We start from the raw sequence: 14,221 nt of genomic DNA, 5'->3' as shown, positions 1-14,221 counted from the left end.
TTTTTTTTCCAAGTATTTTTATGGTTTCTTTTTATTGTGGTAAAATAAGCATAACAAAATTTACGAATTTAACCATTTTTAAGTGCACGGTTTGGCAGCATGAAGTACATTCACATTTGTTGTATAACCATCCCTACCATCCAGATCCAGAGTTTGTCATCTTCCCCAACTGAAGCTCTGTACCCACTAAAAATATTCAGGAAACCTTCAGGAATGTTCATGCCATCCTCATACAGGGGCCATACTAATCTCTGTATGATTCCAATTTCAGTATGTGTGCTCCCGAAATGACCCCTTACGACCTCTTGCCTGATTATTGTGATCTTCTAATACCTCTACTCAGCTACCATCTTGAATGCCCACGGCGCCATCAAGGTGGGCTCTAGGACATAGAGTCATTCTCTGGCTTAAAACCCCCCGGTGTCTCCACTTTCCTACAAGATGACATCCAGGCTTTTACACCAGGCATCCAAAGCCTTCCACAATCTGCCTCTGCCTTCCTCACTTTTACCATCATCATCCTGCTTCTCTCCACCCCAACGTCTCTCAATGATCTTTCTCCATATCAGTGACAGTGGTCAACGGGAGCAGGCTGACAAAACTTACCCTGACTCCATGCTTCATATGCTGTTGACTTTGGGTGAATCTGAGTTCCAGTGCCTTCCATCTCTCTGTGTCTGCTTTGATGGCTTGCTGAAATGCATTTTTAAGCCCACTCTCCATATATCACTTAGCTATGAAACCTTTCTGAGCTGTCCCTGTTCCTCAATGATAAGTAGCTCCCCTTCCTTGGGGCCTCCATGCTGGTGTAACACTGGTTACACTGAGTCTTGTCTATGGTTGTCATGTCCTAAAGATCAGCAGACCTATACATAGCCCATTCGCAGAAACAGAGCAGAAGAATTGCATCTCCAACTCTTTTGGTTTAACTTCTTCCATGTCTTCAATCTATTTCCATTCTCTCAACAAGTGCAGCTTTTCTTCAAGCTTCTCAGAAGTCTGAAAACGGAAAGATCATCCAGATTGAAGAAAGTATCCCTTATCTGTAACTGGCTGGCTGAGTTCTTGATTTTATGGGAGACTATTCAGACACAGACCGATTTTTCCTTTATAGGGGCAGCTCATGATGGGGGTAGCATGAGAGCCCAAGGCAGAGAAAGATCTTGCAAGACTGCCTTACGAGGATGCCTGAACCCGGTTCCTTAGTTCCATTTCTGGATTATGTGTCGGAAGTGTCCAGGAAACAGAACAAAACCTTTGCTCTTCCCCTGAGACACAACCGACAGCATTCCACTCAGACTATAAGCTCCCCACCCCTGCAGGACTCAGTACAAGGCTAGGGACTTGATGGCTGTCCACTACAATCTTGGGGCCATAGACCTTCAGAGCCAGAGGGGACGTAAGGCTCCATCTCTGCCTCATATTTTAGGCCTGAGGATGGTGTCCAGTTGTGCTCTGAAGGTCTCATTAGAGGTCAAACATAGGGAAGACAAGTAGGGGGAATCAATGTTTCACTGGACAAGGCCCTTTTTTCTCTTCTCCTGGCAGGGGGATTAAGGATACTCCCTAGTCAAAAGTGTCTCTCTCCTTATTAATTAATTCATTTCATTATATGTATTTGAGGACTTACTTTGTCCCAGGCACCTGTTGAGCCATTGTGGATACTGTGGCAGAAAATACAGAGTCCTAGTCCTCATGGAGCTCACATTGTATTTGTAGACATAGATGATAGTAAATTGAGGACACAGGTTCTAGGAAGATAAAATGTAGGGTGATACAAGAGTATATAATAGGGGCCCTGACTTGTTCTGGGGGTCAGACTTCAGTTTTGAGAGATTCGGTGACTTGTCTGAGTTCACACAGCTAGAGGATGGGTCCTCTGACTTCAAGGGCTGTTAACCAACTTGTTAACAACCTTGTTAAGGAGGGTGCACAAGCTCCTCCAGGGGATGTATTGGGTTATATATGCTATATATGGTTCTAGTTATTTCCTGAATGCCTTCTTTGATTCCTAGATCAGGTTAGCACCCCTGCTGTGGGTCCCCTAGGGCTCTCTACTTACCCTATCACAGCACTCATCACAGTGTTATAACTCCTTCCTTAATTGGCTACTTTCTCTGTGAGACAGAAGATTCTTAAATTCAGACAGCATGTGTGTCTTGTCATTTCTGTATCCCCCTTACCAGGTCCAGGGTCTCACAAAGGGTGAGTGCCCTATAGGTATTTCTAGAAATAATGAATATATGGGAAGAGGCAAGGGGTCAGGGACTCAACAGTATCTTTGTATGTAGTTGGGCTCTGGGAGACGTGAAGGCAGAACTAACTTTGGGGGGGATGTAAAAACAGCTTGATACTTAAGAAACTAAAAAAACTGCCAAAGTCCTGATATATACAGTCCATTGGCACCATGTTTAATGGGCTCCCAGGACAGAGAAAGTCAAAGGGATGCTCTTGCTAACTCACTTGGTACCATTGAAATAACTGAGATTCCCTCGTGGTCCTAGAAGAAGAGTTCGCTCTGATGACTTTAGTAGTTCAGATGAATTCACTGATGTCTGGAAGCAGCAAGTATGGACAGTTGGGTATCAGTTAGGATACTTTTTGTAGCGACTTACAAAAAATTCCCAACTCAAATCGTTCGAAGCAATCAGAATATATCTTATCTCCCGTAATTGCAACTTCAAAGGGTCAAAGCTGAACTTGAGAAATCTGCATTCTTTCCATTCCTTTCTCTTTTCTTTTCAGTGTAGGTGTCTCTCTGAGTCAGACTGCAGCAGTTCCAGGTGTCAATCCTGGACACCTCTATCCAGAAACAGTATCCAGAAGATGAGAAGCTGTCCTCTCCTAGACTTGTTTCCTAAGAATGGGGAAATCTTTTCCAAAAGCGCTTCAGAAGACATTCCTTCTCATTGGCTAGAATTGGGCGCGTGGCCATTCCCAAACCATTCACATACTGAAGGGAACGGCTGCCATGAGTAGCTTATTGTGGAATAGGTTTTGGAAATCCAACCACAAAAGTCTACCCTAACCTTGCAAATTAGTGAGAATGGCTTTTCAAAAGGTATAATTCTTGCCACCCCTTGGGTAACACCATATGGTATGTCACTTCCTTTACGAATATGATGGGTCATTCTCCTTGACCTTGGACCTCATGCCCAGGGATAGTGCCGGTCAGACCCCTGGGTCCCTTTTACTCACCATGGCCTTGAACTCTACTGGGCTGTACCAACCTTAGCATGGGACTTTCCCACAGTCTGATTGCCATTCCCCAAGCAAAATAAATGGATTTTTGTTTTCATATAACACAAATCGATGCTCCATGACAAATGTGCTTTTTTCCACTTACTCCCTTGCAATTGTTGGCCGTGGACCTTTCATGCCTCTATCTTTATGTCATAGAGATAAAAATGATAGAAGAATGAGAAATCAATTAAGTCACAAGAATACCACCACTGCCAAAGTAAAGCAATGACACCAGGGCTAATAACTTACCCAGCAACAGTTAGACAGTTATACCAAGTAAATTTTGAAATAACAGGAGTTGTGTTGACCGAGAAAAACAATGTATTGCCTTTATTGTCAGTCACTATGGTTTCAAGTCCTGGGAGCCTGATTCAATTAATGACAGAAGAGATAGATCTTTATTCATACACAGCTCTCATGAGCGTTTGCCCCCGACAATACAACTCTTCCTTCCTCTCTCCTTCCCTCCCTCTCTGCCTTTCTTCCTCTCCCCCTTCTTTCCTTTCTCCCTTTCTTCTTCTCTTTCACATATACGGAGGATCTATCATCTGCCAGAAACTGAGCTAGGCACTAAATAGCCAGAAATTTCCATATTAGCTGTGTGTGTGTCGGAGTGAGATGACCCCTCTGTGCTGTGATTGGTGCACTGTAACAGGCCTGTGTTGTCCATTCACTCCAACATTTACAAAGGGAGCATTAAGTACTGGATTTGGAATCCAGAAATTAAGAGACAAAGTTCTATACTCAAGACTTACAGCCACACAAGCAGGTGATGACGCTACCACAAAGCCTTCATGGCGACAGGGACGAGCTGAGGTTGGAGGCTATGGGTGAACACCTGAGGCACTACCTGGCCCAGGACTGGCAGCAGCCGCTCCGTGTGGAGTTGGTATGTGGAGTGAGACATGAAGGATGTGAACTGAGCTGCCAGAAGCAAGGCGTCATGCAGGGTGAGTGTGGGAGAGTGGTCAGGCAGAAGGAATGATGTGCACAAAGGTACAGGGGTGAGAGGAGGGAGGGGCGTCCCTGTCATTACGGCTGGAGTAGTGGGTGAAGGGGAGAACCTCAGTAGCTGCCCTGAAATAGCCAGGGGACCTTTGAGAAAGACCAGACATCTGTCTTAATGGATATTAAGTGTATATAAAGCTATAATAATTAAAACCATGTGGTATTAGTGGCAGAAAAGCCACTCACTTAGTTATTTGTGCATTGTCTCCTTTCTTCATTATGGCAATTCCTATTAACTGAAAATAAAACCATATTCAAAATGCAGAAGCAAATGACAAACTAGGGACGTGTTTGCAACATATAAAAAAAGAAAAAGGTTATTGTATAAAGAATATCTCTCAAGATAGAGAAAAAAGAAAATAAAAACAAAATGAAGAGACTAACAAGTTCAGAAACAATGAGAGTATTTAGAATAAAAATATGCATATGATAGAATTGCCATTTCATACCACGTAGAAAAGATGGATTACTCAGTATTCAGTAAGTGGTGTTGGGACAAATGACCTGGCATTTAAAAAAGCAAACTTTAGATCTCAAAATCATATATAACATTAAAAGTAAATAGTATTGGGGCAATTGGAAAATCTAATCAAATACTTTTAAAAAAAAGATTTATTTATTTGAGAGAGAGAGAGAGAGAACATGAGTGGAGGGGTAAAGGGAGAGGGAGAGAGAATCCCAAGCAGCACTGAACACAGAGCCATTGCAGGGCTCGATCCCAGTACCCTGAGATCATGACCTGAGCCAGACCAAAAGTCAGACTCTTAACCAACTGAGCCACCCAGGTGCCCCAAATCAAATACGTTTTTTTAAAGTGACATTTTTAGGGGTGCCTGGGTGGCTCAGTCGGTTAAGCATCTGACTTTTGGTCTGGCTCAGGTCATGATCTCAAGGTACTGGGATCGAGCCCCATGTCAGACTCTCTGCTTAGTGGGGAGCCTGCTTCTCCCTCTCTCTCTGCCTGCCACTCCACCTGCTTGTGCTCTCCCTCTCTCTGTCAAATAAATAAATAAAATCTTTAAAAATAAATAAATAAATAAATAAATAAATAAATAAATAAATAAAGTGACATTTTTAGGGGTGCAGAGTCTGCTTGGGATTTTCTCTCCCTCTCTTTCTACCCCTCCCACTTGTGCTCTCTCTATCTCTCTCAAATAAATAAATCTTTTTTGAAAAGGTGATATTTTTAATGTACTCCCAACACTGAAATTATTTTCCAATAACTAAAATAATAAGACAGAAAATGTTAAATCAAAGTAGAGATTAGCATGTGCAAGGAGCAATTTCCTAAGAAAGAAATGGCAAGCAGCAACATAAAGAAAAGCATGAGTAAATGTGAATACATTACAATGTGAAAGGTCTGTGTATTACAGAAAAGCCTTATACACTTCATTCATATTACCACATGCATTTATGTAGAGCTTTGCATAGTGTTTTCCTACAATTCTTTTAACTTTTTAAAGAATTTGACTTTCTTATTTTTGGTATTCATGCTGTCTCCCCTTTTCACATTTATGCCAGTCTTATGAACGAAAAGCAAAATAAAACCATATTCAAAACAAAAAGGCAAATGACAGACTAGGGAAATTCCTCAACATATAAAATCAGGAAAAGTTTATTATATAAAGAAAATCTTTAAAAAAAAAAGAAGAGAGAAAATAAAATTGAGAGAAATGGGTAAAGAATATGAATAGATAATTAATCTAAAAAACAAAAGTGATAATGTACATCTTAAATTTTTTCAACCTCATCTGTAATAAAAAATACAAATTAAAGCAACTATATATGTATTTTTTGCCTATAATTTGGTAAGATATATATATATATATATGTACATATGTATGTATATGTATATATATGTAGGTGTGTATCATGACTGAAGAACAATGAGGTATGAGGCATGGTTAATAAAGTGAAGGAACACCTAATTTGAGTTGTTTCTTTGGTCTACTTAAGCTTGGAATGAAGAGTTTAACTTTACCTCAAAGAACTATAAGCAACAGCATCAACCTCAAGTGTCCAAAATGGGGTTGAGAGAGAAAGAAAAATAAACAATGAACTTTAACTCTGAGAGATATAAAGTTGTAGCAAGTTATCCCAGAAGCTAGCTGGACAACAAATTCTTCACAAGATTCCATCTAGGACTAATCTTGGGTCAAGAGGGAGGAGGAGCTGAGAGGGGTGGAGGATGCCATATTCCCCAGAGAGGAGCTCTTTCTTCCACAAGAGGAGTCTGACCACAGGAGACTGAAGGTCATGACTGAGCAGATAGGAAATGCTTCAGGGAAGCTCAAGGTTGGGGGGAGGTCACTCTGAATCTTCATCATCCCACCACAACTGGGAGTAAGGAGCACGGGGCAGGGTTTCAGGAGGCTGTACGTTGATGAAGGCTGAGCAACTCGCTCTTGAAATCATCCCTTTCATCATCCTATTACATTTGGCTTTTTCCAAGGGCACTACAAGAACACAGGAGTTGGGCTGTAGGCAAGTCTGAGAGGTCCTGATGGGAAGGAGCAGCTTGAATTGATGGGGGAAGATTATGGACAGGGAAAGAGCCACATGACGGCTCTGCCCAGACAACGCATCGAGAGTGCATCGAGAGCTGTGGGGTTGACATACTGTATTCACGCTCCTGAGCAGGGGTTTGGGCTGATTTCATGAGCTGATGGGAAATCAATCAGGAGAGAACAAGGACAAACGCTGCCCCCTGAAATCGATGCGTCAGTTGCCTGTGATGGACGGCAGGAGCCACTTCCCCCTGTGACTAGCCACCCTCCTCCTCCACGTGCCCATTCCAACGATGCTATGACTTACCCTTGACTGCTTATCTAAATAACCTTCGTCTTTCCTCCGGGATTCCTCCAGAACCAACTTGGTGGAGAGGAGGCAGTACGTGGAAATAATGTACACGTCAATTTGTCAAGTCAGCAGAGATGACCGACAATCTCCAGTCTCAGCAAGGCTGCTGGGCCGGCCATGGGATCCCTCTCCTGCCCAGCTCGACCTCTGATGGAGAGCAAGTCATTTTGCTCCTTTTAGCCCTAAGCCTACTTTTGTGAAAACTTCCGGGGCTGGCCTATGTGATGGATAACATTTTTCCAGCTCTGGTATTTTATAAGACCAAAGATGAACAAAGAGCAAGAACACAGGAGCCCCATAATGTCAGGAAAAAAAACCTTGAAACGTATCCAGTACACTTAACACTTAATCAAAGAAATGCATATGAAAACAATGAAATGATACTTTTTTGAAACCTCTGTATTTGGCAAAGATTTCATAAAGAAATGATACGACCTTCCATTGGGTCAGGGGAAGAAAACTCAGTGCTCTTTTTTGCTGTTGGCAGGAAGACACCTATTCTGCAGGGCAGTTTATGAATATGCATCAAAAGTTTTAAAATGAGCATCATCTTTGATCTAGCAATTCCAGTAGAATGAGTTCTGAAGGAATAATCAGAGACTCATGAATAAATTTAAGCACAAAAAAATAAAAAAAATTTTATCAGTGTTATTTATACTATCTGAAACCAAAGACTGATCTTCCATCATCCAGGACAAATTATGGGACACACGATGGCCGGCTCGAGGACACTCCGAAGGTGCAGATCAGCCCGGCCGTGCAAACACTCCACACGCCAGTATCTCCCTCCATCCGCCACCCCATCTGTCCATGCGCAGCCGCACTGTCGCACTGTCACACTGTCAGAGGTGGTCCTGCTGCCATGACAAGCCAGAACCTGCCTTTTGAGGCAGTTGTGGTCTTCTCTGCTGAAAGACCATCTGCGACCACCACTGGCTGTGGGACAAAGGGAGCATCCTATGGTTTGGTAGTTAAGGCCCTTTATAATCGAGCCTCACTCCACCAGAAGGAGCTTATTGCCAACTTCTTCCCTCTCCCACTGACACAACCTGCCCGTCCTTTCCCTGTTGCCACACTTACGAGGACCCCCAGTCACCAGGAAACCTGCTACCTTCCCACCTTTCCCTTCTCCTATCTGAATTCTTCCCTCCTTCAAGGGTCGCTTCCAAGAAGTGTTCCTTGCCATTACCTGACCTCACTGCATGGACTTTCTAGCATATTTGCTGTGTGTATTGACTTTTTCGCTCAGTTTTGCTTCAAGTTTGCCTATTGTTTCAATTATAATATAAGATCCTTGAAACTGGTACTATGTCTTGTATTTGAAAGACCACATGCAATAGGAGAAAGAATAGGGTATGAACTCAGAAAAACCTGTGTTTAAATCCTGTGTGATGTTGGGCAGGTTACTTAACCTCTCTGAACCTGAGTTTTACCATACACAAAGTGGAGACAACAATAGTTATTTCATAGAGTTGTAACGTGGTTAATGGGATCATTGTTAGCTACTTAGCACAATGTCTGCTCCATAATACATACTCAGAAAATATTAGTTCCCTACTCCTTACTCTACTTTGGAGAAGTTGGACTTAACACATAGTAGCTTTAGATGAAATCTTGTGGTCTGTCCACTTCCCTAAAGGACACTAGAACAAGGACCCTAGGGGAGGAGAGCAGGAGTTGGTGAACCGGGAAAGCTTCTGTGTGGGTCTGGCCTGCTGGCCTCTTACCTGATGATTGCCAGGGGGATGAAGTACACCAGGAAGGCCACGATGGTCATGTATGGGGTCCAGTAGGAGTCGTCAGGCCATAGTGCCCAGCATTGCACTTCGCCATTAGAGAGTTTCCTTTTCCCAAATATGATCAGGGTAGGAATGGAGAACAGGAAAGAGAGGCTCCAGGCAATCACGATGAGGACCTTGGCTTGCTTTTCTGCTCAAAGGAAAGAGAAATTGGATGGTTTGTCCATATAGACATCAAAGTCACTCAAGATGGGGATAGTATGAAGGGTGAGAGAGAGACTGTGAATGGTGTCCACATCTTCAGTGGGCGAGGGGCATGGCTGTGTGGTCAGACAGCGAGGGAACATTGTAGAAGGTAATCTAGTTTGATAGCATGAGCGTCGAAGGAACAGTTCAGTGCACAGGCAACAGTGGAGGAGAAACGGGTTGGAAGTGGTCCAGGAAGTAGGAAAATACTATACCGCCTTGTAGTTCTCAGAAGGAAGGCTAAGAAGCATCCTCTTCAGAGATGTTAGAGGAGAACCAGGGATCGCAGGAGGCAGGGGGTGGAGGGGACCTACCGTGAGGTGGTTGAAGATATAAGGGAGTTGGTTCCTGAAGGAATAGAGGAAAGTTTTGGGTGGAAAAGGAGCAGTAGGAGTTTGGGGGCGGAAACAAACACAGAGCAGCCTGGCATTAAGAGAGCAAGCGAAGGTTTCCTCTCTTGACCACAGGGATGTGATGGCTGCTGGGTTTCTCCATATCCTGGCAGCATTCCCAACTGCTCCTGCATGGGCTCCTTCTTTCACTGGTTAAAATTCAAATTTTGTCCCCTTCTGTAGGTCCTGGACCTTTGAGGGTGATATGCAACTCCTGGGCCCCAATTAGACTCCACTTGATGGGTTAATAATCATTCACTTTTGAAAGGGATGGGCATGGAAAAAATCAGATTAAAACAACAGGAAACTGTGCATTAGAATTAATTCTACCAAGGTACTGACAATGTGTCCCCAAAGTGCACCCACGGCAGAGGCTTAGAATTACTTTTCTCACACTGGTGCTGGGCTGCCCCGGGAAATCCCCAGTCTCAGGCGCCTGGGCAGCCAGGTTTGAGTATTAGGTGGGTCGTCTCCTGTTATCTCCAAAGTGGCCTGTGTCTCCCACCCGTAGAAAGGCGGACTTCCCGTTCCATTTGCTCTTGTCTAATCCTGTACTTTTGTCTTAGGTCTTTCATGCATCACATAGACCTCTTTTGTTTTAAATAATGAAAGTTACACATGATAGTTACAGAAATGCTAGCAGAGAAATATAAGCAAAAAGAAAGAAAAAATGTCCATGGTGGCACCACCCAGAAATAGCCAGCCCAAATTTTGATAATGCATTCATATGTAATACATAGGTTACACATACAAAAACGAGAACATAATATACATGCTGGTTTTTGACCTGATTTTTTTTCCCTGAAAAAATTTTTTTACGACTATCTTCTTATGTCAAGAAAGTCTTTGTCAAAAAATTGTATGACATCTTTTCATGTCTGCGTCTATACAAGCGGCATTCAGACTTTTTCAGGCAGTAAAAGGTTTTCACCAAATATAATTCTACCTTGAGCCCGGTGCAGGATGCCTGGGTAGCTCAGGTTGAGGCCAGGTGACAGCCAGAAGCTTCCAGACTTGTCCTGGAGCAGGTCTACAAAATGAGTCCTCCAGGGCCAGTGTGTGAAGTGTAATTTGAAAACCACTGATAAAAAAAATTTTTTTCCATGGTTACATGAAACTCCAATTTTATCCATAGCCTATTGTTATTTAAATTGTTTCCAATTATTTTATTACAAATAATTTATGTGTATCTCTTTACAGTGCTATTGCCTTAGGATAAACTCTAAGAAACCAATTTTGGCAAATATTAAATTTCTTCCAGAAGTGTCTACAACCTATGGCTCCCACCGGAAGTGTGCAGACATGCCTATTTCTTTATACTCTCCCAACACTGAGAGGATTCTTCCTCTTCCTCTTGTTATCTCGTTGGTAAGATTTCATATCCAAATGTCTAATCTTGCAGTTCCTCAGTTAGTGGTCAAAAAGAACATTTCATCCATTCATTTTTCTTTGTTTCTTAATAATTTGTTCATGTTCTTTGCCCGCTTTTTCAATTGGTGTGTTCTTTTTTTCTTTGCCAGAGTTCTTTAGAAGAAGGATATTATCCCTTTGCCTGTTGTATACAAGTATTTTCTATTTGTCATTTTGCTTAAGGATGCGTACAATGTTTATTATTTGTATAAAGAGTTTAAAAGTTTTGATGTAGTTTAAACTACATTTATTTCCCTTATTGTTTCTGCTTTTGCTGTTATTCCCAGAAAGATCTTTCCCTCACAAAAACAAAAACTTTTACCCATACCCATACCCTTTCGAGTTTAAAATTTTTACTTTATCAATCCAACTGGCATTGACTTTGTAATCCGCTGTGACAGAGGGCAGTCTGATATTTTTTTAAGTGACGAAACAACTATACTAACACCCTACACTGACTAATTCCTTCTTTTCTAACTGACTTGGTGGTCCATGTCCTTTATGTACATTATTCTGGTTTTGCTCTCCTACTGCTTAAATTATCAAAGTTTTAAATTGTGCTTTACTCTCTGGCACTACCTGTTTCTCTTCATTATGAATAGATGTTTTCCTCACTATTCTCATATTTATTTATCCAAAAGAGCCTTAAAATGTCAACTTCTCTGGAGTTGCTGGCTGAGGAAACTACCACTTCAGTAAAAAGTGGGAAACAAGCAGTAAGATGTGGCCTCTCCTTCCGTTGGTTTGGTCTCCATCGCCTTGGGTCTGCTCAGCCTCCAGTGACTTCCTGTGGCTTCTGCCTGCTTGGTTCTCCACCCGTCACCCCAAAACTCCTGGGGGGAGTGTGGCATCCGTGTTTCATCTGCTCTCTGTGTGCTGGGAATTCCGTGAAGTCCTGGTACTTGGACGGCTTCTTTCCTTGGCTGCCACCCAGCTGCACGGCTCCTTTATTTCTGTGTTTCCTCCGTGACTTCGGTGGGATTGGGCAGAGAAGAAGGGAAAATGGCTAACGTCTACTTCCAAGTTTTCATCTTTCCCCAAAGCTATTGGAGATGATTATTTTCCAAGTGCCCTCCACCGAACCTCTATTAATTTTGTAGTGAGGAAAGAAATTGCTTTACCTCTTTAAAAGAACACTGTAATATCCATTGCTGCCTTTTCTGTAATTTAGGACACAGTTCATAATATTTCAGTGCCTCCTAGAACTAGTCATATTTGCCATGAGCTAAAGAGTTGATTTTATTTCATTTTATTTTATTTTATTTTATTTTATTTTTTTACCAAATGAATATGGTGAGATGGGTAACTGACCACGTTTGCCTTTTGGCTACGGATTCCCTAAGCCTCCACCTCCGGGAAATGTCTTGGGACCCCCCTCACAGGTTTGCTTATACTTCACTTCCTTTCACTCAGATTTCTGCACCTTGAAATACTCTGGCGTATGCATTTTTTGTATGCCCCCACTCAATCCTTCCTGGGGTCTGCTGGGCATAAATACATAAATGAATGAATAAGTATATCACACTTTTGTGTAGATCATAAAATGTCTCTTCTGTTTCCCTTCATCCCACCCCCTGCTTCCTTCTTCATCGTAATCACTGGGGCAATGGAAGTGCCCAGAAAGCTTGGTGCTGGTCACACACTTCACACACACACACACACCAAAACAAACAAAAACAACCCTAGAAAAAGCCTACAAACAGGTGTAAATTCTATTTTTACACTAATTTTAATTGCACACATCAGTATACTTCCTTGTATGTAAGTCCCTGCGATCACCACGGCTAGTCCAAGTCCCATTCCCAGGAGTGAGGACTAGTTGCTGTGTGTCCTTGCAAGCAACTGTTTATTACTTTTTTTTTTTTTTTAACTGTCCATGACTATCCCACCTCCTCATTGAGAGGCAGGATACGCGGTAATCAAAGATACCTGAGTGACGCCCAGACCGTCTTGGGTTCAAATCTTGCCCTGCACCTACTAGCTGTGTGATCTTGGGCAAGTTACTTGAACTCTCTGAACTGTAATTGTCCAAACTAGAAGATTCAGATAATAATAGGACCTACCTCACAGAGACGTTGTAAGAATTGAAGTACTTAACATGCTTAGAGAACTTATAATCGCGAGTGGTGTCTGGTATGCAGTCACTAACTCTAAGCTACTGAAACATCTACCTTCCTCTGTTGGGGGAGTTCCCGCTATTCTAAGCAATGCTACGATAAACAAGACGTGCGTACATGTATGCGTGTGGGTGTTTGTCCAGAGAGGATACCGAGAAGTAGAATTTCAGGGTCAAAGGGCTGCACATTTTATGTTTTAATTAGATGTTATTAACTTGCTATCCAAAGGATCTGTGCCGATATTCTCTGATATATTCAATAGCATCTGATGATGTTTTTTTAAAGATTTTATTTATTTATTTAACACAGATAGAGACAGCCAGCGAGAGAGGGAACACAAGCAGGCGGAGTGGGAGAGGAAGAAGCAGGCTCATAGCGGAGGAGCCTGATGTGGGGCTCGATCCCATAACGCCGGGATCACGCCCTGAGCCGAAGGCAGATGCTTAACCGCTGTGCCCCCCAGGCACCCCAGCATCTGATGATATTAATTCTACTTACTCTAAAGTTCTGCTCATTCTGTTAATTTTGTTTTCTGAGGTGTAAACGCCGCAGAATGGTGTTCTGAAGTATTATCTATTTTCCACAGTTTGGTTTCTGTCCGTTTTCTATGATATATGATTGCACCTCATCTTTGTAGTCAGGATTTCATATTAGTTCTTCATCTTATAAGTTTTCACAGGCTGCTTGAGAGAATGTGGTACCGGTCACTAAACATTGGGTTCTTACTTGCTTTCAGGGGTCGTGGAAGAAAGTGGGCTCTGACCATGGGCAGAGTAATGGACAATCAGTCTTGTGAGTAGGTACCCACCCTCTCTCCAATGAGTCATTGCTTCCTAGGACCCCACCCTGTCTCTTCAAATCCAGCACCCCCACTGCTAGGAGGAAGAGACCTGTATCCCTGCTGTCCCTCTGAGAAGGGAGAGGACAAACGAAAAGGAAATATGCAGTGATGAACCCTCCTCCTTGTGCTCCAGAAATCACCTTGCTGGTTTCCTTGAGTCCTTCTTGCTCTGGGCCTTTACGCCATCTAGTTAGGAAGCACTCTTTATACTTCACCCATGTGTGAAGTGTTGTCTGTGGGTATTGTGAGCTGCGTGGTTTCAACCTTTCCTCAGACCCATCTGCCTCCTTCTTCCAGGGACTCCTCACTATCACTGGATCAAGGAGAATTTTACTTGTTTCCACTATCAGTGTCAATTGAAAACAT

At 42.6% G+C, this 14,221-nt stretch overlaps 1 protein-coding gene and 1 pseudogene across 2 annotated transcripts in view; both read right to left on the bottom strand.

Annotated features, from left to right (window-relative positions):
• The window catches only part of NPSR1 (neuropeptide S receptor 1), a 142,580-nt gene that overhangs the window by 23,895 nt on the left and 104,464 nt on the right, over positions 1-14,221 (bottom strand). For both annotated transcript variants that reach the window (XM_026509079.3, XM_026509087.2), the window contains one exon: positions 8,838-9,039. In XM_026509079.3, the coding sequence (XP_026364864.2) occupies positions 8,838-9,039 (202 nt within the window). The remainder of the gene's footprint in view (positions 1-8,837; positions 9,040-14,221) is intronic.
• Positions 192-292, bottom strand: LOC113267538 (U6 spliceosomal RNA; annotated as a pseudogene).

This window comes from Ursus arctos, unplaced genomic scaffold (assembly GCF_023065955.2).
Source record: "Ursus arctos isolate Adak ecotype North America unplaced genomic scaffold, UrsArc2.0 scaffold_3, whole genome shotgun sequence".
Lineage (NCBI taxonomy): Eukaryota > Metazoa > Chordata > Mammalia > Carnivora > Ursidae > Ursus > Ursus arctos.
The sequence above is the reverse complement of the archived record's forward strand: the minus strand, read 5'-3'. Positions and strand labels throughout refer to the sequence as shown.